We start from the raw sequence: 27,145 nt of genomic DNA, 5'->3' as shown, positions 1-27,145 counted from the left end.
TTGCTTAAAGTAAATAAATTTAAGATGTCAGGTCAGATTCTTGACTTTTATCAACTTAGTGGCCTTTTGGAAGTAAAATTTGTGACTTTTTTGATGGCTTTTATATTTACTTTTGCCTTATTAGGGTCAGTCTTTAAAAACAGTTTTAGACTTCTTTGAAAGATGTTAGACATTAAAGCTTTTTGAACCATACATGCATTAGGTCCACAAATGTTATTTTCTACTCCCTCATGCCAGAAGTTTATATTGGTAAGATTATTTTGCCTAATTATAGATTATTCATGGGCTATAGGACTTTGTTTTAATTACTATCACAAAAATATGCCCAAAGCCTTGCAGTAGTGCTTGGTATGTAGAAGCAACTCAATAATTATTTGTTGTTGGATGAATCTCAGCAAAGGAACAGACAGCAAATGTAAATTGTAGTGTTATCTTATCTGCTGACTATCCAAAAACTGTTTTAATCACTTTGGAAGCTTCTTCATTTCTAATTTGTTTCTGTGGAGAAGTCATGTGTCTTCTGTTTCTGAAATGTGCTGTTTACCAGATTATGGTTGTTCTTCAATATTTTCTCTCTAGTTGTTCTTTTCCTGGGGTTTATTTAAAAATAGTGTTTGTTTAAAAAAAAAAAAATAATTTCTCTACAGTCCAGTTCTTTGGGCCAGTTTTGTAGATTGGAGTATCCTAAAGTGTTTCAAAATCGAAACTGGTTAATGAAAGGGCTCATTCTCAGAAACTGTGGCTATAAGCAATCAGTGAGTTTTCATATTTGGCCTTATTCTCTCTTGAGTTAAGATAAGTTATATTACCTTTACATTTTAGCAAGAGATGTGTACATGAGTATTTTAGCACATGTGTCATTGTAGAAGTAAGCCTACCTTCTAAAATATAGAGTATACAGTACCAGTTGGTCAGTGAAACCTCATTAAAAGTTTTTTCCATCTCTTTAAAAAAATTTTTTATTGAGGTACAGTTGATGTAGAATATTATTTTGGTTTCAGGTATACAGCATAATGATTCAGTACTTGTGTGTGTGTATATATATATATATTTAAAGTTTTTATTTAGAAAATATGAATATCAATTTTTTTCCCCTCACATGAATACATTGATAGTAGAATTTTCTATAAGTAGTATGTTTTTTTCCCACCCTTGTCCAGTCAGCTAGATCACAGTCAGAGTATCTATATATAGATCTTTGGCTGAAGAGGACAGTTTCTTCTTAAGGAAAGTATTTATTGTTCTGGTTGAAGTTGCCTCCTTTGAAATGAAATAAACAACAAAATGTTCTTATTTTAATGAATTTTAAGAAATACTTGTCCCTGTTAAGAGAAGCCAAGAAATAAGAGAAACTGGATGTAGTTCAATTTGTATTAAAAAGAAGTTGAGTTTTCTAGGGGATTATTATATTAGCAAACATTTTTTTGCTATTTATCATTGAAAAGTCATCACTATGGGTTGTTACTCAGATATTCCTTTATGATAGGATTTGTCATTGATCACAAATGAATAAATGAGGGTTTTTTGTTTTTTTTTTAATACTGCAGCCTCTTCATGTATGTATTCTTCAGTGTCTTTTCCCAGTGGGATTTTTCCTTGGTCTGGAACTTCTAATAATGGGAAAAAATTACTACTTGGCGGAGGCAGCAATGTTACCTTCAGATTGTTTTTAAAGCCAGACTGTTTTCTCTGAGTGGACTAATTGTAAATGTGACAGGCCTTTTGATGCCAATTTCTCTGGAGTTCCTGGTGGTCTTCAAAGTTTGGCTTTATTATGTGCAGAAAGAAAGCTGTTGGTGGACTTGGGAAGACTTGATTAAAAGGAAACAAAGTTCTGAGGAAGTCTACCACAAAAGTTGTATTCATTCATAACAGAACTCAAATGTTCATGTTTTCCAAGCACTGACAATCTAAGGTTATTTTCCAGACCTTTTATTTATTATAATGAGGTCTTGATGATCCCCTCTACGAGACAGTCCTCTTAGAGTTCTTTTAGTGCAGCCAATGACTTGATAATCCCTTGATGATCTGTCTTTGATGTTATTTCCTTAAGGAACAAGTCCCACCTCGGGCCTTGAGTACTGATTTGAACAGAATGAGTAGTTAAATGAGAAACTGGAAGGGAGAGATAGTTCTCTCACTTTCTAGGGAGAGATAGTTCTCTCACTTTCTAGCGAGAGATAGTTCTCTCACTTTCTCCCACCTTCCCCCCAACCCCTGCATTGTTGTAGAAGAGGTTGTTCATGTTTTTCTCAAGTAGCAGTACAAAAATCTCACACCCTGATCCAACTGGTATGAAAACAACTGCGGTAGCACACAGTGACCTTCCTGCATCCCCAGCTGAAATTGGGGGAGGGACAAAGCCCAATTTGTTACTTTACCCCATCCTGTCTGCCTGCTAGAAGGCCTGTTTCCTACCCTAATGGTTTCTGCCTAACAAATGGTGTTTCTTTTTTACAGCATTATGATCCTGGACTTGTTGTGGTGATGGTAAACTTAGCAGTGGTAATTTTTTATTTTCAGACTGAATTACTCCTTTGTCATCAGTGCACCAATATGTTAGGCTTACTTTCTCTGTTGTAGCCTTCATCCTTCTGCTTGGTCTTTTTCATTTTCCTTTCCTTTCCTTATGCAACTTGTCTGATCCTTGTTCATGAAAGGGTAACGTTAAGAAGGGATGTACCTGTTTGTGTTAGAATTGCCAAAAAAAAAAAAAAAATCAGTTAAAACATTAAATTCTAATACTGTAAAAACTTGATTTCCCCACAATATAATGGGCACTAGCACTTGCTACTGCAATTTATAAATAAATTAAAACAAACTTTGACTGCCCTAGAAGGCAAAAGTACTAATGCAGAGTTTATAACAGGGGTTTACAGAGGTAATGAATTTCTACCAAAATTTTCTTGATTCTTAACAAAGCAAATTCTGACAGATCAAAAAATATATCAAAACAAAAAAAATAACTTTGACATTTCTTTCCAATTCTTTCATTGGACCATTTGTTTTTAACCAGTAAATCCCTGATTGAGACGTTATGAAAGTGATATTGCACCTAGGAAGTCATTTTTATAACCTGTCTTAATTTGGTCCTTTTGCTAAAGATTGCAGTCACTGCTTATTTATTATACCATTGGGCAGAAGGTAGTAACACATTTTTATTTTGTTTAACTGGCAGTTTTTGATAGTATCTAAAATAAGGCTGTTTTACAACTTGGTTCTCTTTTCTGGTGTGAGATGTTCTTTATTTACTTAAATTTTTTTTTCATGTGATAATTATTCTTGATTAGCTTCTTATTGTTTAAAAGCAATAATGGGAGATTGGTGATAAGTAATTAAACTTCTGAATTTGTTTTTCATTTCTTTTTGAAACAAAAATCAATCCCACAAATACAGAGCAACTAGATTCAAGTGGTTGCTGGTCACTTTGGAAACAGCTTTTTTCCCCTCCGAGACTAATCCTAGTCATGGGCATGGCATTTATTGCTTTTTTTTTAACCCCCCAAATTCAGTTTTGGTCATATCTCAGATTTAGCCTGACAAAACTCAACTTTTAGCCCAAAGGTATAATATATATGTGTGTATAACAACAACAAAAAAATAAATTAATTTAAAAAACAATTGTTTACACCAGCCTGAGTGAAATGATGAGGGAAGTAAACATTGTGTTTTTTCACTAAAGGTATACAACGGATAAGGTAAGTCCTCTTTTCAGTGGGCTTACATCACAATAAACAGCGCAAGTTGTGATGTAAAACAGCTGTGGTAGTAAAGTGCTTGTCTGCCCCATTTTGCTTTGTTTGGCTGGTTATGAGTGGATTAAATATACATTTTAAAAAATCTCCAGCATAGATCAATTAGTTTAAAGTCAATTTTCTTCGCAACTAGTCCTTTTCACAGCTTACTGATTGCCATAGCCAGTGTTAAATCCACTCTGGAAAAATGGGACCTTGGAGCACCAGTTTAAAAGTAAAACTAAAAAAAAAAAATAAAAGTAAAACTATTCTTTCCTCAGGGCAACTAACTGTTGCGTTCCTTTTAATTATTTTCACCCCTTCATTTAATTGTAAAGCATATTTTGAATACAAAGAAATACTAAACACGCTGAGTTGCAGTTATTGAATTTTCCTGTGTCATGTTTGAAACTGTGCTCTTCCGATTTAAACCTGTCAGTTGACATATTTATTACCAGTTTTAAAAGTGTGTGTGGGAAAATGTCAGTGAACAGTAAGAGTGAAGTGATTCTTGATGGAAAGTTATTTGGGAGCCTTTTTAAAAAGGAATTTCTAGTGTTCTTGATTTTAAACTTCCTGGTGCCATTGCTTAGGAATGCTTTGCATTACTTATTTAATTTTGCTTTAGTAATCTGGAATCATCCCCAACTGGAAGGTCAGCCAAGGTGGTTAGTTGGGCTTAAACTGGAGAGGTAGGTTTGGTTGTAAGCTGTGAGAATGGCTTGTGTTTGGTTCACTGTAGCTTTCTGGTCTCTGCACTCCAAGGCAAGATCTCTAACCACCCAAACCCAATGTGTAAAGAGAGCTGTTGGCTTAGCCTTACATCTCACCTTGATTATATGTTCCTGTTACAGGGAGAACAGATCCCATTCCAATCGTCGTCAAATATGATGTCATGGGCATGGGTCGCATGGAAATGGAGGTAAATTGATCTCATTGGTTGACTTGTTTTATGGGGTATTTAAAATGGATACTAATTCCAAAATTCAGGTGTAATATTTATATTTTTGAGGGAAAATTAAAAAACTTATTTTATATTCTCATTTAGTGCTGTCTTTGAGGTAGGTAGGTGGCAAATAATGCCCCTTTACAAAGAAGTTGAGTGATTGCCCCAACATTATGCCACAAGATAAGATCAGACTTAAACCCAGGCCCTTATGCTCATTTCAGTAGGCTCTGTAGCTCAAATCTTAAAATATTTGTTGTGGTAGAAGCTTTGCCCCTACAGAGCTGTGTCAACAACCTCAGATATGCAGATGATACCACTCTAAGGGCAGAAAGCGAAGAGGAACTAAAGAGCCTTTTGATGAAGGTGAAAGAGGAGAGTGAAAAAGCTGGCTTAAAACTCACATTCAAAAAACTAAGATCATGGCATCCAGTCCTATCACTTCATGGCAAATAGACGGGGTAAAAATGGAAACAGCAGCAGATTTTATTTTCATCGGATGGTGACTGCAGCCATGCAGTTAAGAGATGCTTGCTCCTTGAAAGGAAAGCTATGATAAACCTAAACAGCATATTAAAAAGAAGAGACATCACTTTGCCAACAAAGGTTCATGTCAAAGCTATAGTTTTTCCTGTAGTCACGTACAGATGTGAGAGTTGGACCATGAAGAAGGCTGCACGCTGAAGAATCGATGCTTTCCAACTGTGGTACTAGACTCTTGAGAGTCCCTTGAACAGCACGGAGATCAAACCAGCCAATCCTAAAGGATGTCAGCCCTGAATATTCATTGGAAGGACTGATGCTGAAGCTCCAATACTTTGGCTACCTGATGTGAAGAGCCAACTCATTGGAAAAGATCCTAATGCTGAGAAAGATTGAGGGCAAAGGGAGAAGGGGGCGACAGAGGACGAAATGGTTGGATGACATCATCAACTCAATGGACATGAGTTTTAGCAAACTCCGGGAGATGGTGGAGGATAAGGAAGCCTGGCTTGCTGCAATTCTTGGGGTTGCAAAGAGTTGGGCAATACTTAGTGACTGAACAACAATAGAGCTGTGTACTGCTCTCATCTGTGATACCTTCTTTTCATTGCTTGAAATATTATGCTCCATTTACTGCTAATTCTTTGTCATTGAACATTGAAGTAAAATCTGTTATCAACTATGCCTGTTGGGAACCACCAGCATGAGAGGATTAATGAACTATTTTGCATGTTTTTTTTCTCTGTGATGTGACAGTAAAGCAAGAGGCAGTTGAGCAAATTACATATTTTCATATAGTACTGTAGTTGTGTAAATGACTTTTTTATGGCTAGATGGGAGTACTATGGCAATTAAGTCTAATTGTATCTATTTTTGTTAAGCTTGATTATGCTGAAGATGCTACCGAACGGCGCCGTGTCTTAGAAGTAGAAAAAGAAGACACGGAAGAACTGAGGCAGAAGTACAAGGTACTTAAATGAAACCATTCTTGCATGTGGGGCTTTCACATTGAGATATTCATTTTGGTGAAAACAATCCTTTGACAACAACATTTGTTTGCCATTTGGTATTGATTAGTCTTAGTCCTCAGGTTTCTGTTATTTATTGCTTCTGTTAAAAACTTTAGAGATATTATTATCTCTAAATGTAACAACCACTTTGTATGTCTGTTGTGGAGACTACATTAGGGTTTGAAAACAATGCCTGGAATACATTAGGTAATAATAGTAAGAATTGATGAGTCCTTTGAGAGCTTGATACTATTGATAAGCCTTTTTTTCCTTTTTTAATGGATGAGGAGTTTAAAGAATAACAATGGAGAACTTTAGTATCTTCCTTTTTAAGCTAATAGTAATAGAAAACTGTAGCTTAGAATATAAGTTAGCTTTCAAAAATGACTCACCAGGGGCATCCCCCTTCCCTTCTCTACCAGGAGGACAGAAATTAATCACCAGAGACAACTCTAGACCCTAATCAGCCCAAAGATGGGCACCAGAGAGATCTACGTAGCAAACCTTTATCGTGCTTTGTGCTGAGTCACTTCAGTCATGTCCTACTCTGTGCAACCCCGTGGACTGTAGCCTGCTAGACTCCTCTGTCTTTGGGATTCTCCAGGCAAAGATACTGGAGTATGTTGCCATTTCTTCCTCCAGGGGATCTTCCCGACCCAGGGATTGAACCTGCATCTCATGTCTCCTGCATTAGCAGGCAGGTTCTTTACCACTTAGCACCAACAGGGAAGCAAACCTTTACTAACTAACTCTTATCTTCCATTAGTTCCCCCATTTGCTGTTCTAGAAACTTAAAGTCCTTTTCCTTTGTCTTGTCACTTCTCTAAAAAGTTATTGTTATTTTGTTAAGATGCATATAAGCTCAAGTTTTAACCACCCCTTTTGAGTTAGCCATCACTGACTACTCGGATGTGTATGCATGATGCCCTGGTAATAAATTTCTGATTGTTTTTCTCTTGGAAAAAAAAAGACCAACGTACTTGCTTTTTAAGATGTTTCAGTAAGTTCAATCTCTACTATGAAATAGGTAAATTTGAAGATAAGAAACAGATTTAGTGAAAACTATCATATAGAAACTGATTTTGGTCTTGGTATTTAAGGTAAGCAGAAAGTAAAGGGATTCATTTTTAAAAACCTGTTCTACCATTAAAAAAAAATGTATAAAGCAAAAACTGACAGAACTGCAAGTAGAATTGTTAAATCTACCACAGTAATGGGAGATTTTAATATATATCTCTCAGTAATTGATACAAGTAGAGGAAAGAAATATCTGCAAGGATGTTTGGAAGCTTGGAACAACACATTTAACAAATTTCACCTAATGCTTTTATAGAGCTGTGTATCCAATCACTTTGAAAATAGCAATTTTCAAATGTATGTGAAACATTTATTTAAACAAAAAATTTTTTTCTACCATGTTTGGTGTGTCATAAAAGTATGAACAAATTTCAGAGAACTGAAATCAAGTTTTGTGTGTGTGTGTGCTTAGTTTCTCAGTCATGTCCAACACTTTGCGGCCCCACAGACTGTAGCCCTCCAGGCTCCTTTCGTGGAATTTTGCAGTCAGGAATACTGGAGTGGGGTGCCGTTTCCTCCTCTAGGGGATCTTCCAGACCCAGGGATCAAACCAGCCTCTCTTGTGTCTCCTGCGTTGGCAGGCGGATTCTTTACCACTAGCGCCACCTGGAAAATCAAGTTATCAAGCCACAAAACAATTAGCTTTTTAAAAGTTTTTAAAAACCTTTCAAAATTAAGATACACATTTTTATTTAACCTGCCAGTAGAAGCAGAAATCACAATCGTAATTGCAAAATATTTTGGACTGAAAGAAAAAAATGTTACACATCAAAATTTGTAAGGTAAGCTAAAGCAATATTATATTTTATAGCAAATACATGTCCTTAAATGCTTACCTCAGAAAAAAAGAAAGGCAAGAAATAAATGAAGTAAACGTTTCTCTTGGGAAGTTAGCCAAAAGAATAGCAAAATAAACACAAAGAATGTTAAAAAAAAAAAAAAAAGAAGTAATGAAGATAATGATAAGAACAAAAAAAGAATGAAATAGAAAACAAATATACAACAGATCCAAAAGTTTGTTCTTTGACATACTTGTGGTGATATTGAGAAAGAAAAGATGGTAGAAAACCAATATCAATAATGAAAAGAGAGGATATCATTGTAGGTGTGGCAGGCAGTAAAAGATAAAAATAGTACGGATAACTATGCTTTGAATGTAAAGATAGTTTTAAGTAGATGAATTCTTAAAATATATAACTTCCTAAAATAGACTTGAATAGAAATGGAAAACCTCAGTAATCTTATAATGTGTATAAATTATATAAGTTAAATATGTAGTGAAAAATCTTTCCATACAGCCCAAATAACTTCACTATACTGAGTTCTATCAAAAATCATAAAAGAAATAACTTCGGCCTTGAACAGCAGCTATTCCTGATCTTCAGGGAATTGAAAATGAAGAAAAAATCCTAGCTCATTTAATGAAAGAGACTAGTACCATAGATCCCCTGGAGAAAGAAATGGCAGTTTAACTCCAGTATTCTTGCCTGGGAAATCCCATGGACAGAAGGAGCCTAACAGGCTGTAGCCCATGGGGATTACAAAAGAGTCAGACATGACTTAGTGGCTATAAAAAACAACAGAAAGTACCATCTTGAAGATAAATCCTGATAAGGACAGTTAATTATAATGACATATAACACAAATGCAGATTTTTAAAATTTTTTTCCTTTTTTTAAACTTATTTTTTAATCGGAGGATAATTGCTTTACAGTGTTGGTTGGTTTCTACCATACATCAACATGAATCAGCCATCGGTATACATATGTCCCCTCCCTCTTGAACCTCCATCCTACCTCTCACCCCATCTGACACCCCTCTGGTTTGTCACAAAGCACTAGACTGAGCTCCCTGTGCTATACAGCAGCTTCCCATTAGCTATCTGTTTTACACGTGGTAATGTATATCCTAAAGGAAATCAGTCCTGACTGTTCATTGGAAGGACTGATGGTGAAGCTTAAACTCCAATACTTTGGCCACCTGATGCGAAGAGCTGACTCATTTGAAAAGACCCTGATGCCAGGAAGGATTGAAGGCAGGAAGAGAAGGGGACGACAGAGGGTGAGATGGTTGGATGGCATCACTGACTCAATGGACATGAATTTGAGCAAACTCTGGGAGTTGGTGATGGACAGGGAAGCCTGGCGTGCTGCAGTCCATGGGGTCACAAAGAGTCAGACGCGACTGAGCAGCTGAACTGAACTGAACTGAATGTGTATATTTCAGTGTTACTCTCAACTCGTCCCACCCTCTCCCTCCTCCACTGTGTCCATAAGTCTGTTCTCTGTGTTTGAGTTTCTCTCCCTGCCCTGCACATAGGTTACAGATGCAAATCTTAAAATACGAGAACTAATTTAGGATATGCCATAACTAAGTTATCCCAGGAATGCAAGATTGATTTAATGTTAAAATCAGTTTATATAGTCAACCATGTTACATGACTAAAGAGAAAAAATTATGTAATCATCTTAATCATTCATTCATAATCTTGTCCACCTGACCAAGAAAGGACCTTTTTTAACCAGATGGAATGCCTATAAAAACTGTACAGGAGACATCATACTTAATATTGAAAAGTTGAAAACTTTCCTTTTGAGATAGGGAAATGTGACAAGGATGCCTGAGTTATTGTTTTTATTAAATATTGTGTTCGAAGTCTTAACTAGCAAGGCAGTAAGGCAGACAGGTGGAAACAAAGATATAAGATGAAAGGGAGAGACAACGGTCTTTTGTTTGTAGCTATGATTATATTCAGAGATATCCAAGAGAATTTACACAAGAGTTACAAATAACAGAGTTTAGCGGGATGCTTGATACAAAATCTAATTTAAATTTGCATACAGACTGTAGCCTGCCAGGCTCCTGTGTCCATGGGATTCTCCAGGCAAGAGTACTGGAGTGGGTAGCCATTTCCTTCTCCAGGGGATCTTTCCAACCCAGGGATTGAATCTGGGTCTCCTGCATTGAAGGCAGATTCTTTACCATCTGAGCCACCAAGGGGTGGCATCTGTATATCAAGAACAGAGAATTAGAAGCTGGAGATAACAAAATGTCATCAATTGTAATAGCAAACAAGTATATGAAGCATTTGAGTATAGATCTAATGAGATGTGGGAGACTTAAGAGAAAAATTGTGAAGCATTATTTTCAATGAGGCATTAAAGAACAATAAATTTTAAAAATGAGATTTTTTTTTTATTATGGTCATGAATTAAAAGATCCAGTATTGTAAGGGCATTTGTTTTCCTTCAATCTTCCTATATATTCAAATCAGTCAGATAGAAATCCCAATAAAATTTTGTATGGAATTTGATAAGCTGATTCCAAAATTTATATGAAAGTGCAAAGGCCCAAGAATAGTCAAAGAATTCTTAAAGTATAAGATAGAAAGCTACAGTAATTAAGATATGTTATTGGCACAGGAATAGGCCAATGGAACAGAAAAGAGAGCCCAGATGCAGACCCTTACATATTTGACCACTTGATAAGAGAAAGGTGATATTGCAAATAAGTGGGGAAAAGAATGAATTTTTCAGTAAATGATTCTGAGACAATTGGCTATCCATATGGGAAATAGTGACTTTGAACTTCTGCCCCCATCAGTTCAGTTCAGTTGCTCAGTCATGTTTGACTCTTTGTGACCCCATGGACAGCAGCATGCCAGGCCTCCCTGTCCATCACCAACTCCTGGGGTTTACTCAACTCATATCCATTGAGTTGATGATGCCATCCAACCATATCATCCTCTGTCCTCTTCCACTCCCGCCCTCAATCCTTCCCAGCATCAGGGTCTTTTCCAGTGAATCAGTTCTTTGCATCAGGTGGCCAAAGTATTGGAGTTTCAGCTTCAACATCAGTCCTTCCAAAGAACATTCAGGGCTGATTTCCTTTCAGATGGACTGGTCGGATCTGCTTGCAGTCCAAGGGACTCTCAAGAGTCTTCTCCAACACCACAGCTCAAAAGCGTCAATTCTTCAGCGCTCAGCTTTCTTTATAGTCCAACTCTCAAATCCATACATGACTACTGGAAAAACCATAGCTTTGACTAGATGGGCCTTTGTTGGCAAAGTAATGTCTCTGCTTTTTAATATGCTGTCTAGGTTGGTCATAGCTTTTCCTCCAAGGAGCAAGCGTCTTTTAATTTCATGGCTGCAGTCAACATCTGTAGTGATTTTGAGCCCAGGAAAATGAAGTCTATCACTGTTTCCATTGTCTCCCCGTCTGTTTGCCACGAAGTGATGGGACCAGATGCCATAATCTTACTTTTCTGAATTTTGAGTTTTAAGCCAACTTTTTCACTCTCCTCTTTCACTTTCATCAAGAGGCTCTTTAGTTCCTCTTCACTTTCTGCCATAAGGGTGGTGTCATCTGCATATCTGAGGTTATTGATATTTCTCCCAGAATCTTGATTCCAGCTTGTGCTTCATCCAGCCCAGCATTTCTCATGATGTACTCTACATATAAGTTAAATAAGCAGGGTGGCATTATACAGCCTTAACGTACTCCTTTCCCGATTTGGGATCAGTCTGTTGTTCCATGTCCAGTTCTAACTTGCTTACTGACCTGCATTCAGATTTCTCAAGAGGCAGGTCAGGTGGTCTGGTATTCCCATCTCTTTAAGAATTTTCCACAGTTGGTTCCAAGTGATCCACACAGTCAAAGGCTTTGGCATAGTCAATAAAGCAGAAGTAGGTGTTTTTCTGGAACTCTCTTGCTTTTTCGATGATCCAGCGGATGTTGGCAATTTGATCTCTGGTTCCTCTGCCTTTTCTGAATCCAGCTTGAACATCTGGAAGTTCACGGTTCATGTACTGTTGAAGCCTGGCTTGGAGAATTTTGAGCATTACTTTGTTAGTGTGTGAGATGAATGCAATTGTGCAATAGTTTGAACATTCTTTCGCATTGCCTTTCTTTGGGATTAGGATGAAAACTGACCTTTTCCAGTATGGCCACTGCTGAGTTTTCCAAATTTGCTGGCATATTGAGTGCAGCCCTTTCACAGCATCATCTTTCAGGATTTGAAATAGCTCAACTGGAATTCCATCACCTCCATTAGCTTTGTTCGTAGTAATGCTTCCTAAGGCCTACTTGACTTTGTATTCCAGGATGTCTGGCTCTAGGTGAGTAATCATACTATTGTGATTATCTGGGTCATGAAGATCTTTTTTGTATAGTTCTTCTGTACATTCTTGCCACTTCTTAATATCTTCTGCTTCTGTGAGGTCCATACCATTTCTGTCCTTTATTGTGTCCATCTTTGCATGAAATGTTCCCTTGGTATCTTTAATTTTCTTGAAGAGATCTCTAGTTTTTCCCATTCTATTGTTTTCCTCTATTTCTTTGCACTGATCACTGAGGAAGGCTTTCCTATCTCTCCTTGCTATTCTTTGGAACTCTGCATTCAGATGGGTATATCTTTGCTTTTCTCCTTTGTTTTTTGCTTCACTTCTTTTCTCAGCTATTTGTAAGGCCTCCTCAGACAGCCATTTTGCTTTTTTGCATTTCTTTTTCTTGGGGATGGTCTTGCTCACTGTCTCCTGTACAGTGTCACGAACCTTTGTCCACAGTTCTTGAGGCACTCTATAAGATCTAATCCCTTGAATCTATTTCTCACTTCCACTGTATAATCAAGGGATGTGATTCAGGTCATACCTGAATGGTCAATTTAAGTCTGAATTTGGCAATAAGGAATTCATGATCTGAGCCACAGTTAGCTCCCAGTCTTGTTTTTGTTGACTGTATAGAGCTTCTCCATCTTTGGCTGCAAAGAATATAATCAGTCTGATTTTGGTTTGGGCCATCTGATGATGTCCATGTGTAGAGTCTTCTCTTGTATTGTTGGAGGAGACTGTACTTCCATACTGTACACTAATCAACTACAGGTGGATTAAAGATTTAAATCTAAAAGGGAAAAACAGAGTTTAGAAGATAGTATAGAGGATTTTCTCTTCTAGTTGTACCTAATTTATCATTTACTTACTTTTATTTCAGTGATACTTCATAATGAAAATTGTTGAGCATACAGGAAAATTGAAAGATCTGTACATTTAATACTTATATACCTACCATGTATATTCTAAAATTAATATTTATAGTTTTATTATATTTCAATGACTTCTTTAAAAACAACTGTATTGAAAATCAGTGCCTTTTAAAATATCTTTTTGATTCTTTTCCCCCAAAATTGCCAATTTTTTGGAAAGCAAAACCTTTGCCTTTTGGTTACTATTTCTGTCTTATTTTTCTTAAAACATTCTAAATTTTCTTATTTTATAATTTCTTTCAAGTCTCTATCATCTATAGTACTTTATAAATGTTTTTGTAATTTGCTGCTTCTGACTTTCTCACAGTGGTTTGTTTCCTTGTGTAGTTTGCAGTTTTGATTGTCATCTCATTTGATACACTGTCAGGAATATAAACATTTTAGAGAATGCATTTTTATTGTTTTTCAAGTGAAAGTTATCAAGTAATGAATACATGAAATATCTGAGTAGTACACAACCTCATTAAATTATATATTATATTTTGAGACTCTTTCTCTCCTGACCAAGAAATTATTTCACTTTTGAACTCTTTGTGGAGATAGAACAGGAATTATCCTCATTTTATTGATCAGATTTTTTTTTACTCAGAAATCTTATCAACTGTGAATTATACAGCTCCTAAAACCCTCTCCATTTCTTGATGTTTCACTCCTTTATTTCATGTTTGTTCTTCACCTTCACATGACCTTGGAACCTTGACTTTAGTAACTTAGCCACTCCTTAATTTATAGGTCTTGAACACCACAGATTGATCTTTTTCCTTCTCTCAACACTTCAATTCCAGCTTCCTTTCTTCCCAGTCCTTTTTGTCATGCCTGCTTACCAAGAACCTATCTCCACTCAGTACAAATACTTGCATCCTTCATTTCTACATCATTGCAGTAGCGTAGTCTGGGACTGGTGCCAACTCAGTGGACTCTCAGAACTGTCAAGGAATCCTTTCATGCGTTATCTTCCTCTTAGTCTGTTCAGCGGTCATTCTCAAAACATTGATCCTCAAGCTCTTACCTTCCCTCAGCTACCCTTGTCCTTCTTGCATCTTTTCTTACTCCTAGTAGGAAGCGTAGAGACAATTTAGACTATCAAATGAGAGTGCCTTCTTCTATCTATAAATCTGCCATCAGACTTTGGTCTATCTGTTCCCATCCTTAAATGTTTTTCCCTGGTTTCATGGTTTGTCAAATGAACTTCCTACCTACATCTGAATTCTGGATCCTAATCCTCTCTGTCTTATCAAGAAGTTTACATCTTTTTTCTTGTGTTGGCAAACTCACTCATACATTTCCTATCACCAGTAAACATTCTCACACATTCTTAGGGGAAAGGAACCACTAAAACCAAAATAAACTTCACTCTATTGACTCTTAGTCACTGCAGCTACTATTTTTGAAAAAATAGTCTACACTCACTGCCTTCTATTCTTTGTGTGTGTGTGTGAAAGTTGTACATAGTTTTAAAGCCAAATAGCTCTACCACACTTTTAATGGGGGGGTGGGGGGTGGAAATGCTGTCCTATTTTGATACCCTTAGCATCAATATTGATAAGGTATTTAGCAAATATGTAGAAGATATAAAAAGCAACTATAGACACTTGTGTTTAACACTCTGCTCTATTTAAGAAAAAGAACGTTATCAATAACTTTATGATCCCATCCCATTCACTTCCTCTTCCTGAGGTAAGCACTATTCTGAATTTCGTGTTTATCATTCAGTTATGTTTTTTCAGGTAGATTTTTTTTTGCTGCTGTTCACCCATATGTAATATAGTTTAGTAACTCAGCATATTCACAGTGTTGTACAACCATCACCATTAATTCTAGAACATCTACTTTACTCCCAGAAGAAACCGTGTACTTGTCAGCAGTCACTCCTCCTTCTTCCCCCACCCCACCACGTCTCCCTCCCCTGGCAGCCACTGTTTGTCACTATAGATCTGCCTATTCTGATCATTTCATGTAAATTATTAATAAATCATTCAATATGTGGCTTTTTGTATCTGACTTCTTTTACTTAGCATAATGTTTCCCAAGTTCATCCATGTAAATAGTATGTATCAAAACTTCATCCCTTTTTAGGACTGAATAATATTGCATTGTATGAGTATACTACAGTTTGTTTATTCATCAATTAATGGCCATATGAGTTGTTTCCAATTTTTGGCTATTGTGATAATCCTGCTCTGAACATCTTGTGCAAGTTTTTGTGTGAATATATTTTTCAATTCTCTTTTGTGTATACCTAGGAATGAAATTGCTAGTTAAATGGTAAGTCAGTGTTTAACTTTTTAAGGAACCACCACTCTTTTCCACAGATGGTTGTACCACTTTGCATTCCCACCAGTGCTATATGAGAGTTACAATTTCTCCACATTCTTAACACTCGTTTTCTTTTTTATTATAGTCATTGTAGTAGGTATGAAGTAGCAGTATCTTCTTTTGGTTTTGGTTGAGCACCTTTTCATGTGCTTATTGACCTTTAAATGATGTTTTTTTGAGAAATGTCTATTCAGATCTTTTGCGCATTTTTAAAAAATAATACTGTATTTCTTAAAATTAAAAAAAAAATTTAATTTGTTTTATTTTTGGCTGTGCTGGGAATGAGTGGGGGCTACTCTGTAGTTGTGATGAAAGGGCTTCTCATTGTGTGGCTTCTCTTGTGGTGGAGCACCAGCTCTAGGGTGTGTGGGCTTCAGTAGTTGTGCCACACAGGCTTAGTTGCCCCATGGTATATGGAATCTGCCCAGACCAGGGATCAAATCTGTGTTGCCTGCATTGGCAGGAGGATTATTAACCATTGGACTACCAGGGAGGTCTGTCTTTTGACAGACTGTGTTTTTATTAATTTTATTAATTTTATTTGTCTGTTTTATTAATTTTCATTTTATTGTGTTATAAGAACCTTTGTCAGATGTATGATTTGCAGATATTTTCTTCCTTTTTTTATTGTCGTTTCACTTGATAATGTCCTTTGTTGCTCATAGTTTTAAATTTTGGTGAAGTCCATTTTATCTTTGTTTCTTTGGTTGCTTGTGTTTTTGATATCATATCTAAGAACCCATTGCTTAATCCAAGACCATGAAAAGTTACACCTATGTTTCCTTCTAAGAGTTTTATAGTTTTAGCTCTTATAGCTTTGGGTCTTTGGTATATTTTAAATTAATTTTTGCATGTCAAAATTAACAGAAAGGGGTCCAAATTCAGTCTTTTGCCTGTGCCTGCACAGTTGTCCCAGCATTATTTGTTGAAAAGACTATTTTTTCCCCATTGAATGGCCTTGGCACCTCATCAGAAATCAGTTGACCATAAATGTGTGGGGTTTTCCCTCTCATTTATATTCCATTAATCTGCATGCCTTTGGAGAAACACACTGTCTTTACTACTGTTGCTTTGTAGCAAATTTTGCAGTTGAGAAGTGTGAGCCTTTCTAATTTATTCATTTTTAGGATTGTTTTGGCTGTTCTTGGTCCCTTACAGTTCTGTGTGCATTTTAGAATGAGCTTGTCAATTTCTACAAAGAAGGCAGTTGCAGTTCTTTCATTATTTGTTTATTAAATCTTTTTACTTATTCTGTTTTTGGCTGTACCTTGCAGCATGTGGCATCTTAGTTCCCTGACCATGGATTGAACCCGTGCCCCCTGCATTGGAAGTGCAAAGTCTTTTTTTCTTTTTTTTTAATTAAAAAAAATTTATTATGTGTTTATTTATGGCTGTGCTGGGTCTTCATTGATGTGCACAGGCTTTCCCTAGTTGCAATGTGTGGGCTTCTCATTGTAGTGGCTTCTCTCGTTTCAGAGCACGGGCTCTAGGACACAGTGGCTCCAGTAGTTATGGCACTGGCTCATGGGCCCAGTTGCTCCATAGCATGTGGAATTTTCCTGGACCAGGGATTGAACCCACACCCCCTGCATTGGCAGGCGGATTCTTAACTGCTGGACCATCAGGGAAGTCCGGAAGCACAGTCTTAACGACTCGAGTGCCAGGGAAATCCCCCAGCTGGGATTCTGATAAGGATTATGTTGATTCTATAGATTGGTTTGGGGTGTTTTAAATTGAAGTATAATTGCTTTACATTCCACATGTATGCACTAAAATATGATGTTTTTCTCTTTCTGACTAACTTCACTCAGTATGACAGACTGTAGGTCCATCCACATCTCTACAAATGACTAAATTTTGTTCTTTTTTATGGCTGAGCAATATTCAGTTGTATATATGTACCACCTCTTTATCCATTCATCTATCATTGTACATTTAGGTTGTTTCCATGTCCTGGCTTTTGTAAATAGGGCTGCAGTGAACGTGTGTCACTTTGAATTTTGGTTTTCTTAGGGTATATGCCTAGTAGTGGAATTGCTGGGTCCTAAGGTAGTTCTGTTTTTAGTCTTTTAAGGAACCTCCATACTGTTCTCCACAGAGGCTATATCAATTTACATTCCCACCAACCTGTAATAGGATTCCCTTTTCTCCACTCTCCAGCATTTATTGTTTGTAGACTTTTTGATGATGGTCGTTCTGACCTGTGTGAGATGATACTTCATTGTAATTTTTATTTGTATTTGTCTAATAATTAATGATGTTGAGCATCTTTTCATGTGCCTTAAAGGGCCATCTGTGTCTCCCCTGGAGAGATATCTGTTTAGGTTTTTGATTGACCCATTTTTTTTATTGGATTCTTTGTTCATTTTTTGATACTGAGCTCCGTGAGCTGTTTGTATATTTTGGAGATTAATCAATCCTTTGTCCGTTGTTTCGTTTGCAGATATTTTTTCCTGTTCTATGGGTTGTCTTTTTATCTTGTTTATGATTTCCTTTGTCATGCAAAAACTTTTAAGTTTAAATAGATCCCATTTGTTTATTTTAAATTTCATTCTTTAGAAGGTGAGTCAAAAAGGTCTTGCTGTGGTTTATGTCAAATAACATTTTGCTTGTATTTTCCTCTAAGAGTTTTATAGTGTCTCATCTTACATTTAGGTCTTTAATCCATTTTGAGTTTATTTTGTGTAGGGTGTTAAATAGTGTTCTTATTTCATTCTTTTACCTAGAGTCATCCAGTTTTCCCAGCACCACTTATTGAAGAGGCTGTCTTTTCTCCCTTGTATATTCTTGCCTCCTCTGTCATAGATTAGGTGACTGTAGGTGCTTAGGTTTATCTCTGGGCTTTCTATCTTGTATCATTGATCTATATTTCTGTTTTTATGCCAGTACCATAGTGTCTTGATTACTCTAGTTTGTAGTATAGTCTGAACTCAGGGACTCTGATTCCTCCAGCTGTTTTTCTTTCTAGAGATTGCTTTGGCTGTTTGGGGTCTTTTGTGCTTCCATACAAATTCAATGTTTAAGTTCTATATTTCTCTTGTTAATTCAATCCTATGTATTGTGGTTTTTTGGGCTTCCCAGGTAGCTCAGCTAGTAAAGAATCTGCCTGCAATGCAGGAGACCCTGGTTTGATTCCTTGGTTGGGAAGTTCCCCTGGAGAAGGGATAGGCTACCCACTCCAGTATTCTTGGGCTTCCCTGGTGGCTAAGATGGTAAAGAATCTGCCTGCAGTGTGGGAAACCTGGGTTCAGCTCCTGGGTTGAGAAGATTCCCTGAAGGAGGGGATGGCAACCTACTCCAGTGTTCTTGCCTAGAGAATCCCCATGGACAGAGGAGCCTGGCGGGCTACAGTCCATGTGGTCGCAAAGAGTGGACATGACTGAGTGACTAGGCACACACACTCTAGTTTTTTATGATATTGTTATTTTTTTTATGTTAATCTTGTATCCTATCTTGTATCCTACAACTTTGCTAAATTCATTTAGCAGTGAAATGGCAAAAGCAGATAACTGTCTTAGAAGGGAACAGACATCTCTCTTCTGATTTTAGGGGGCTAGCTTTTAGTCTTTTAAGTGTGATGTTAGCTGACGTTTTTCATAGATGGCTTTATCAGATTGAGGAAGTTCCCTTCAATTCATAGAGAATGCATCTGTTTTCACCCTTTTTCTGTTAACTTTTGTAATCAATATTTAATTGGATTATTTAGAGGTGTTTTATCTAGTCTGTCTTCTAATTTCTTTTTTCCTCCTAGTCTTTCTTAATTGGAATATTTAATCTAGTAATAAAGTCATTTCAAGTATATTTGGATTTAAATCTGCCATCTTATTTTGTCTTCCCTGTTTTCCCACCTTCCCTTCCCCTACTTCTTTTCCTCTTTAAAGCTGCATTCTTTTGTTGGTCTCAGCAAGAAATATTGGACTGGGAGATTTGTAGCATATCGATGATGTTATTGTCATGAAAATGGATTAAATCACCCAGGGAGAAAGGGAAAATACAGTATCAGAGATGAAGATTGAACTTAGCAGCAGACTAAACACAGAAGAGGATAGAATCTATAAATTTGAAGGCAAGTCAATAGAAATTATCCAAACTGAAATTGAAAGAAAACACACACACACACACACACACAAAACCCAAACAGAACAGAATATCTAAGATCAGTGGGGTAATACTTTAATGCAGTATTTTAAAAATCCTAATAGGAGAAAGTAGAGATAATGACTGAGAAGTTGTTTCTTTTTTAGTGGGACATAAAATAAAAATGGGACATTTTAAAAACAAATGAAATACATGATAAAATGATCTCAGGCCCTTGGGAAGAAGAAAATTCAAACTTCTCTGAAACAACTTAGGCCTCAAAGAACTCCTATAAAGGGAATTTACCTGATGGTGCAGTGGCGCTTTCACTGCTATAGCGCAGATTCAGTCCCTGAATGGGGAACTAAAATCCTGCTAGTCGCACACATGAAAAAAAGAACTCCTAAATAAAGCTCCCCCAAATAAGAAATCATAGTCAAATCATAAATCCAACTGAGAAACTAGACACTATGGACTAGAATTAATGAAGAAAAAAAGAGACGGGTCAGACCTCTTTAAGATTTAAGATACTAAAATTGTAAGCACAGATTAAAGCATGTAAGACAAGCATATTTAGTATGTTTAAGAATAAATTGGGCTCTTTCAACCATCTTGGACTCTGGAGGCTTGCTGGAAATAGGACTTCTAAAACAACAAATATGTCTGGAAGGTTGTGGTCTGAGGCCATTTTTGCTGTCTATAATCGAGGTCTATGGAACCAGAGGGAACCACACAACTCGCCTGAAAATGGAAGGTGTATATGCTTGAGATGAAACTGAATTCTGTCTAGGCAAGAGATGAGCTTATGTGTGCAAAGCAAAGAACAACTCACTAACTCCTGGTGGAAAACCTAACAAAACCAGAGTAATCTGGGGAAGGATAATTTACACTCATGGAAACAGTGACATGGTTCATACCAGTTCCAAAACAATCTTTCCTGCTAAGGCCATTGGATCCGGAATCTGTGTGATGCTGTTACCCTTTGAGGATTTAAACTTATTAAAAAATAAATAAAGTGGATTTGTTTAAAAAAATTTTTTTTTAAGAATTCAGATTATGAGTAAGGAAGGGCACAAGATTTAAGGGGAAGATTTAATAGCATTTTACACAAAGTTGAATTTTGAATTGTAACACATCTGAAGAATGTAGCAAAAAGTGGAGAGAGGGAGGGCAAGAAAAGGAGAAATGGAAAATACATGAAAAAAATGGAGTTATATGATAAAGAATGTAAAACTAATGTGTTTAGGTAGAGTTCCAGAATGAAAGAAAAATGGCAGAGGCAGTGTTCAAAGAAGAGATCCCAGAATTTGACGAAAGACACAACTCATATATTCGGGAAGCCTAATGAATCTCTGGAGCAAGATAAAAAAGAAGGTGTACACATAGATAAAACTGTAATATCCTGATAAAATCCTGATAAAACTGTACAATATCAAACAAAAGACAGTCTTTGAAGAACTGTTACAGTAACAAGGAAATCAGAATACAGTGTCAGTTCTGTTATTGATGCAATCTAATGGAATGTTGAATATGCTCAGAACAAACAACCATCAACCTATAATTGTATACCCAGCAAAAATATCTTTAAGAATAAAGATTAAAAATAAATTTTCAGATTAAAAAAATCCATTTGCTAGCAAAAGACTATCTAAAAGAAATTTCAAAGAAAGTACTTACGAAAGAAGGAATGTGGTTCCCATTGAAAGACTTGAGATACAATAATCTCTTGTAATCAATATGCTTTTGCAGCCACCATTGCTAGAAGATGGATTCCACTTGGCACTTCTTTGTACTGCTCACTTTTGAATCAAAGTCTCATATAAAATACATTTCACAGGAAGAGATGGTAGATCATATGTCTTCACCTTAATTTTAAGGAAAATTGGGCAAGTGAACTTTCTGACTTCTTTCTGGGAAACCAGCACTGATAAGGAAGAATATCCACAAATTGCTTTTAGCCAGACAACATGAAGTAGTCTAGGAAGCTTAGAGAAAACTAGTGAGAAGGACTGAAGAGGGGAAAAAATCATAATGTGCCACATTATTCATTTTTCAGTCTTAACTAGTCTGTTCAAACTAGTTTAGTACTGGCCTTACACAAAACACAGCAACCTTTTCTTGCTTACTAACTAAGTAGCTCAACTTGAATAGTTGTAGAGAGATGTTAGATGATAGAGATGTTTTGAAACTGTCCAAAAGATACTAAGCTGAATAAAAAACTGATTGTAGAACCTTTGCAATGAGATTTATCTTTAGGTCTGTTAACTAGAAGGAGCTGCTCATGAGAGTAATGGCACCTACTAAAAGGCTAGCAAAGCAATCATGTTACCATTCCTTTCCCCTTCTCACTCTTTTGTATTACCTTATAGCAAATGAATTAAGCCACTTGCTTTGAGATGTGTCTCGATCTCTGTTTAAGTGGAACTGCTGAGTCAAACCAGACCACCTCTTTTTGCCAGTCCCCACAGTTTTGAGCCAAAACCTCATTAAGACTAATGTAAAACCAGCATATCTTTGTTGGCTTTTCAAACTTACCAGTGCCACTTATTTGGAGAATAATCTTGTTATGTTTAAGTCCATAGCTAGCCACAAACTCAAGTAAAGTTTTCTACTATAAAGTCTAAAAACTTGAACATTAATAGTCATTCCAACTTCTTTTGGTTAGTAATTTGCCTGGCATATCTTTTTCTGTCCTTTAACTTTCAAAGTCCTCATAGGGATATCTCTTCTAATCAGCATGTAGTTAAATTTTTCTGACGGTTTTATTTTAGTGCATTTACATTTCTTGTGATTACTTGTAAGTCTGTTTCTTAGATCTTTTTACTTTCTATATTCTTAATTTTTCTGTGTTTTGTTGGCCTGTATTACCTTTATAAAACTGAAGTTTTCTTAATCTTCCCCCCTTTAGTATTCCTCAGTTCAGTTCAGTCACTCAGTCGTGTCCAACTCTTTGCGACCCCATGGACTGCAGCACGCCAGGCCTCCCTGTCCATCAGCAACTCCCGGAGTTTATTCAGACTCATGTCCATTGAGTCGGTGATGCCGTCCAACCGTCTCATCCTCTGTCTAGGTTGGTCATAACTTATTCCAAGGAGTAAGCATCTTTTAATTTCATGGCTGCAGTCACCATCTGCAGTGATTTTGGAGCCCAAGAAAATAAAGTCTGCCACTGTTTCCACTGTTTCTCCATCTGTTTGCCGTGAAGTGATGGGGACTGGATGCCATGATCTTTGTTTTCTGAATGTTGAGCTTTAAGCCAACTTTTTTACTCTCCTCTCTCTCTTCTAATAATGATCTTTGAAATTTTAATACAAATAATGCTTAATTTAACAAAGTCTAATGTTCAATTCAGTCACTCAGTTGTGTCCAACTCTTTGTGACCCCATGGACTGCAGCACACCAGGCTTCCCTGTCCATCAGCAACTCCTGGAGCTTGCTCAAATTCATGTCCATCGAGTCAGTGATGCCATCCAACCATCTCATCCTCTGTCGTCCCCTTTTCCTCCCACTTTCAGTCTTTGCCAGCATCAGGGTCTTTTCCATTGAGGCAGTTCTTTGCATCAGGTGACCAAAGTATTGGAGTTTCAGCTTCAACATCAGTCCTTCCAAAGAACATTCATGGCTGATTTCCTTTCGGATGGACTGGTTGGATCTGCTTGCAGTCCAAGGGACTCTCAAGAGTCTTCTCCAACACCATAACTCAAAAGCATCAATTCTTCGGCACTCAGCTTTCTTTATAGTCCAACTCTCAAATTCATACATGACTACTGGAAAAACCATAGCTTTGACTAGATGGACCTTTGTTGGCAAAGTAACGTCTCTGCTTTTTAATATGCTGTCTAGGTTGGTCATAGCTTTTCCTCCAAGGAGCAAGCGTCTTTTAATTTCATGGCTGCAGTCAACATCTGTAGTGATTTTGAGCCCAGGAAAATGAGGTCTATCACTGTTTCCATTGTCTCCCCATCTGTTTGCCACGAAGTGATGGGACCAGATGCCATAATCTTACTTTTCTGAATTTTGAGTTTTAAGCCAACTTTTTCACTCTCCTCTTTCACTTTCATCAAGAGGCTCTTTAGTTCTTCTTCACTTTCTGCCATAAGGGTGGTGTCATCTGCATATCGGAGGTTATTGATATTTCTCCCAGAATCTTGATTCCAGCTTGTGCTTCATCCAGCCCAGCATTTCTCATGATGTACTCTACATATAAGTTAAATAAGCAGGGTGGCATTATACAGCCTTAATATACTCCTTTCCCGATTTGGGATCAGTCTGTTGTTCCATGTCCAGTTCTAACTTGCTTACTGACCAGCATTTAGATTTCTCAAGAGGCAGGTCAGGTGGTCTGGTATTCCCATCTCTCTAAGAATTTTCCACAGTTGGTTGTGATCCACACAGTCAAAGGCTTTGGCATAGTCAATAAAGCAGAAGTAGATGTTTTTCTGGAACTCCCTTGCTTTTTCGATGATCCAGTGGATGTTGGCAATTTGATCTCTGGTTCCTCTGCCTTTTCTAAATCCAACTTGAACATCTGGAAGTTCATGGTTCACGTACTGTTGAAGCCTGGCTTGGGGAATTTTGATCATTACTTTATTAGTGTGTGCTGCTGCTGCTAAGTCACTTCAGTGGTGTGTGTGAGGTGAGTGCAATTGTGCGATAGTTTGAACATTCTTTGGCATTGCCTTTCCTTGGGATTAGGATGGAAACTGACCTTTTCCAGTCCTGTGGCCACTGCTGGTTTTCCAAATTTTTTAGCATATTGAATGCAGCACTTCCACAGCATCATATTTGTATTTGTAACAGTCTGCTAAATCAATGTCATGACCCACTAGTGGGTCACAATCTATGATTTCAAAAATTCTGCTTTAAGAAGGTCCTTTTTAATGAATCTCTTGGTAAATTCTCTTTTTATCTAGAAATGCCTTGATCATTTCTAAAAAATTTTCTTTTGGTATACAATTGAAAATGTTTTCTCTCACACTGAAGCGTACTATTTTCTATCTTTTTTTTAATTGCTTTTGAATCTACTATTAGTATAATTATGGGTGATCCTTAATTTTTTTCTGGGTAGTTTTATGATTTCATTGTCTTTAATCCCATAACGTACCGTTTCACTAGCATGTATTAGGTGCTTATTTTTTATTTAACCTGTGTGGTTTACCTTATGCTTTGTGTACCTGTGAAATCCTGTCTTATCACTTCTGAAAAATTTTCAGCCTTTATGTCAGTTCACCTACCATGAAACTCATCCTTTTAAATTGTACAGTTCAGTGCTTTTTAGTATATTCCACAAGGTCATGCAGCTATTGCTGCAGTCTAATTCCAGAACATTTTCACCACCCCTGCTTTATCTATTTTGAGCTGTTTCTTGACTGTCTTTAAACCTATCCCCTAAAGAGTTAATGCATTTAAAAATATTTTGCAATTAGGTTTTTCAGTTGTAAAAATCTCATTTGGTTCTTTCTCAATTTGCATAGTTTTTTGGTTTTGTTTTATTTTTTTATAATAGTGTTTTGTTTGCTCATATCTGTAACTCCATTTTATATTTTAAACATTTTATAATTACTTTATATTCTATAATAGAATATTCCAAAATCTGAGTTCTTGGAGGCTTAAATCTGCTGCTTATTTTTTGTGACTCTTGCTTTTGATAGATTTATTTCCTCTTATGTGTGTACTAATCTTTGATTATAACTCCTATTTTGCTGTTCCTAATCTAGGGGAAAATTTGGGACCAAAATTGAGGATGCTTTCTGAGAACATTTTTTATCCCTTCTGCCAAGACCCAGAGATGCTGAAATTTCCAGCCACTTCCAGGCTCTTTTCCTTTTTAGTGAGGCTTCTCAGGTTTAGCTGCACCACCTTTCTCCAACCTCAAGCACCATTGTCACCCATATGTCCTAAGGCGAGCCCTTGCCTATCACAGCTCTAATTTCAGTTTCAGATCATGGCTGATTTAAATTTTGTTTTGTTCTTTTTTTCTTCTTTGATTTCCCCTTTTGGGATTTGCTTTTCTTTCTATGGTTCCTGCAATACAGTGAAAATTGTGTTTTATGTCGTCTGGTTGGTTGAGGGGCTTTTAGCCAGGGATAGGAGTAGGGGATGCCACAGTATCTAGTCCACCAGACTGCCAAAAGCGAAGGTGAAATTAAGTTCTTTCAACTTTTGTTTATTTGAAGACAGCTCTTAGTATAACCACACACTAATTACCCTACCAGATTGCTCCTTGTGTTCTATCTGACTTTAACTGGTACCATTAAATATTATGAAAAGCCCTTTTTCTCTCTTCCAATAAGACTACTTTTTTATAACATTCGCCAAGTTCATTTTTCTTTGTTTTATTTTGTGGTTCCTATAGGATTATGTTGACAAAGAGAAGGCCATTGCCAAAGCACTGGAAGACCTTAGAGCCAACTTTTACTGTGAACTCTGTGATAAGCAGTATCAGAAACACCAGGAATTTGACAACCATATCAACTCCTATGATCATGCACACAAGCAGGTGAGGAATAGTTAATTTCTAAAAAAGAAAAAGATACGTTATTTGTTGTTATAAATTTTAAACTTTATGAGAATACTCCCCCAAACTTGTTGACTGTGGTTTCTTGTATCTGCCTGTCTTTATCTGAGGTCATCTGACTGACTTGATTTTTTTTCAGTGACAGAAGTCCTGACATAGACCTCATCCTTCTAAGATTGTAGAGTGAAGAATTGTGAGGTTCATGCATAAAATTTTTGGCTTTGAATGGTTTCTAAATTTGCATTTAGTTTGATAATTCAGCTAAGGATCATTGGGAGCTTTTTTCCAGTTCTCCCTGTTCCTGAACTTGTTAAACTTTGAACAGTTATCTCAGGCTTTGGTCATTTCATCTTCTGTTATCTAAGAATTCATGCTGTGTTGGGTATTTCCTATCAGTAAGTCATTTTGTTACTTGGTATACCTTGGAAGATAGATAAATCTTGAAAAGAGAAATAAAGTTAGATGCTATTTTAACTTTAACAAAAAATTCTGATGCTGCATGTTGAAGAGCTTGTTGAAAAACAAATTACACCTTCTTTATGGCCTTTTTTTCTTTCTTCCGTTCATTGATTTAGAAAAGTAAATGATTCCTAACTAGTTACCAGCATAAAGAAGGTGGCATTAATTCCCTTGGGAAATTTTAGAAGAAGGAAATGAGTCCTTAAACCTGTAGGACAATTTTGAGACATTTGATCATAGGTGACTTTAGCAGAACTTGCCAGGTCTTTGGGGGCACAGTGGTTGTATTTGATAAATTTGTAAGCTGTATGAGCATTGCTGAAATGCTCTTATAAGCTGGACATTTTGAACCGTTTTTCTAATCTTTGCTTCATCTCCCAGCCAACCATTTCAGTGCACGTAAAAGGCAAGCTTTGACTAAGTTTTCTTTTACTAGCATAGGAATAGTTTATAAGCTAGTTGTGGTCTTCCACTTTTTTGCAG

At 36.7% G+C, this 27,145-nt stretch overlaps 1 protein-coding gene and 1 pseudogene across 8 annotated transcripts in view; both read left to right on the top strand.

The window, feature by feature from the left end:
- GPATCH8 (G-patch domain containing 8) overlaps positions 1–27,145 on the top strand; it is a 95,134-nt gene that overhangs the window by 44,962 nt on the left and 23,027 nt on the right. For 5 of the 8 annotated variants that reach the window (XM_027517206.1, XM_027517207.1, XM_027517212.1 and 2 more), the window contains 3 exons: positions 4,589–4,656; positions 6,045–6,131; positions 26,042–26,185. In XM_027517206.1, coding sequence (XP_027373007.1) covers positions 4,589–4,656; positions 6,045–6,131; positions 26,042–26,185 — 299 coding nt within the window. Of the gene's footprint in view, positions 1–2,460; positions 2,506–4,588; positions 4,657–6,044; positions 6,132–26,041; positions 26,186–27,145 lie in introns of all 8 variants that reach the window. The other 3 variants (XM_027517213.1, XM_027517210.1, XM_027517211.1) reach the window with 1 other exon arrangement.
- Positions 19,026–22,668, top strand: LOC113877248 (annotated as a pseudogene).

This window comes from Bos indicus x Bos taurus, chromosome 19, assembly GCF_003369695.1.
Source record: "Bos indicus x Bos taurus breed Angus x Brahman F1 hybrid chromosome 19, Bos_hybrid_MaternalHap_v2.0, whole genome shotgun sequence".
NCBI classification, from domain to species: Eukaryota; Metazoa; Chordata; class Mammalia; order Artiodactyla; family Bovidae; genus Bos; species Bos indicus x Bos taurus.
The sequence above is the reverse complement of the archived record's forward strand: the minus strand, read 5'-3'. Positions and strand labels throughout refer to the sequence as shown.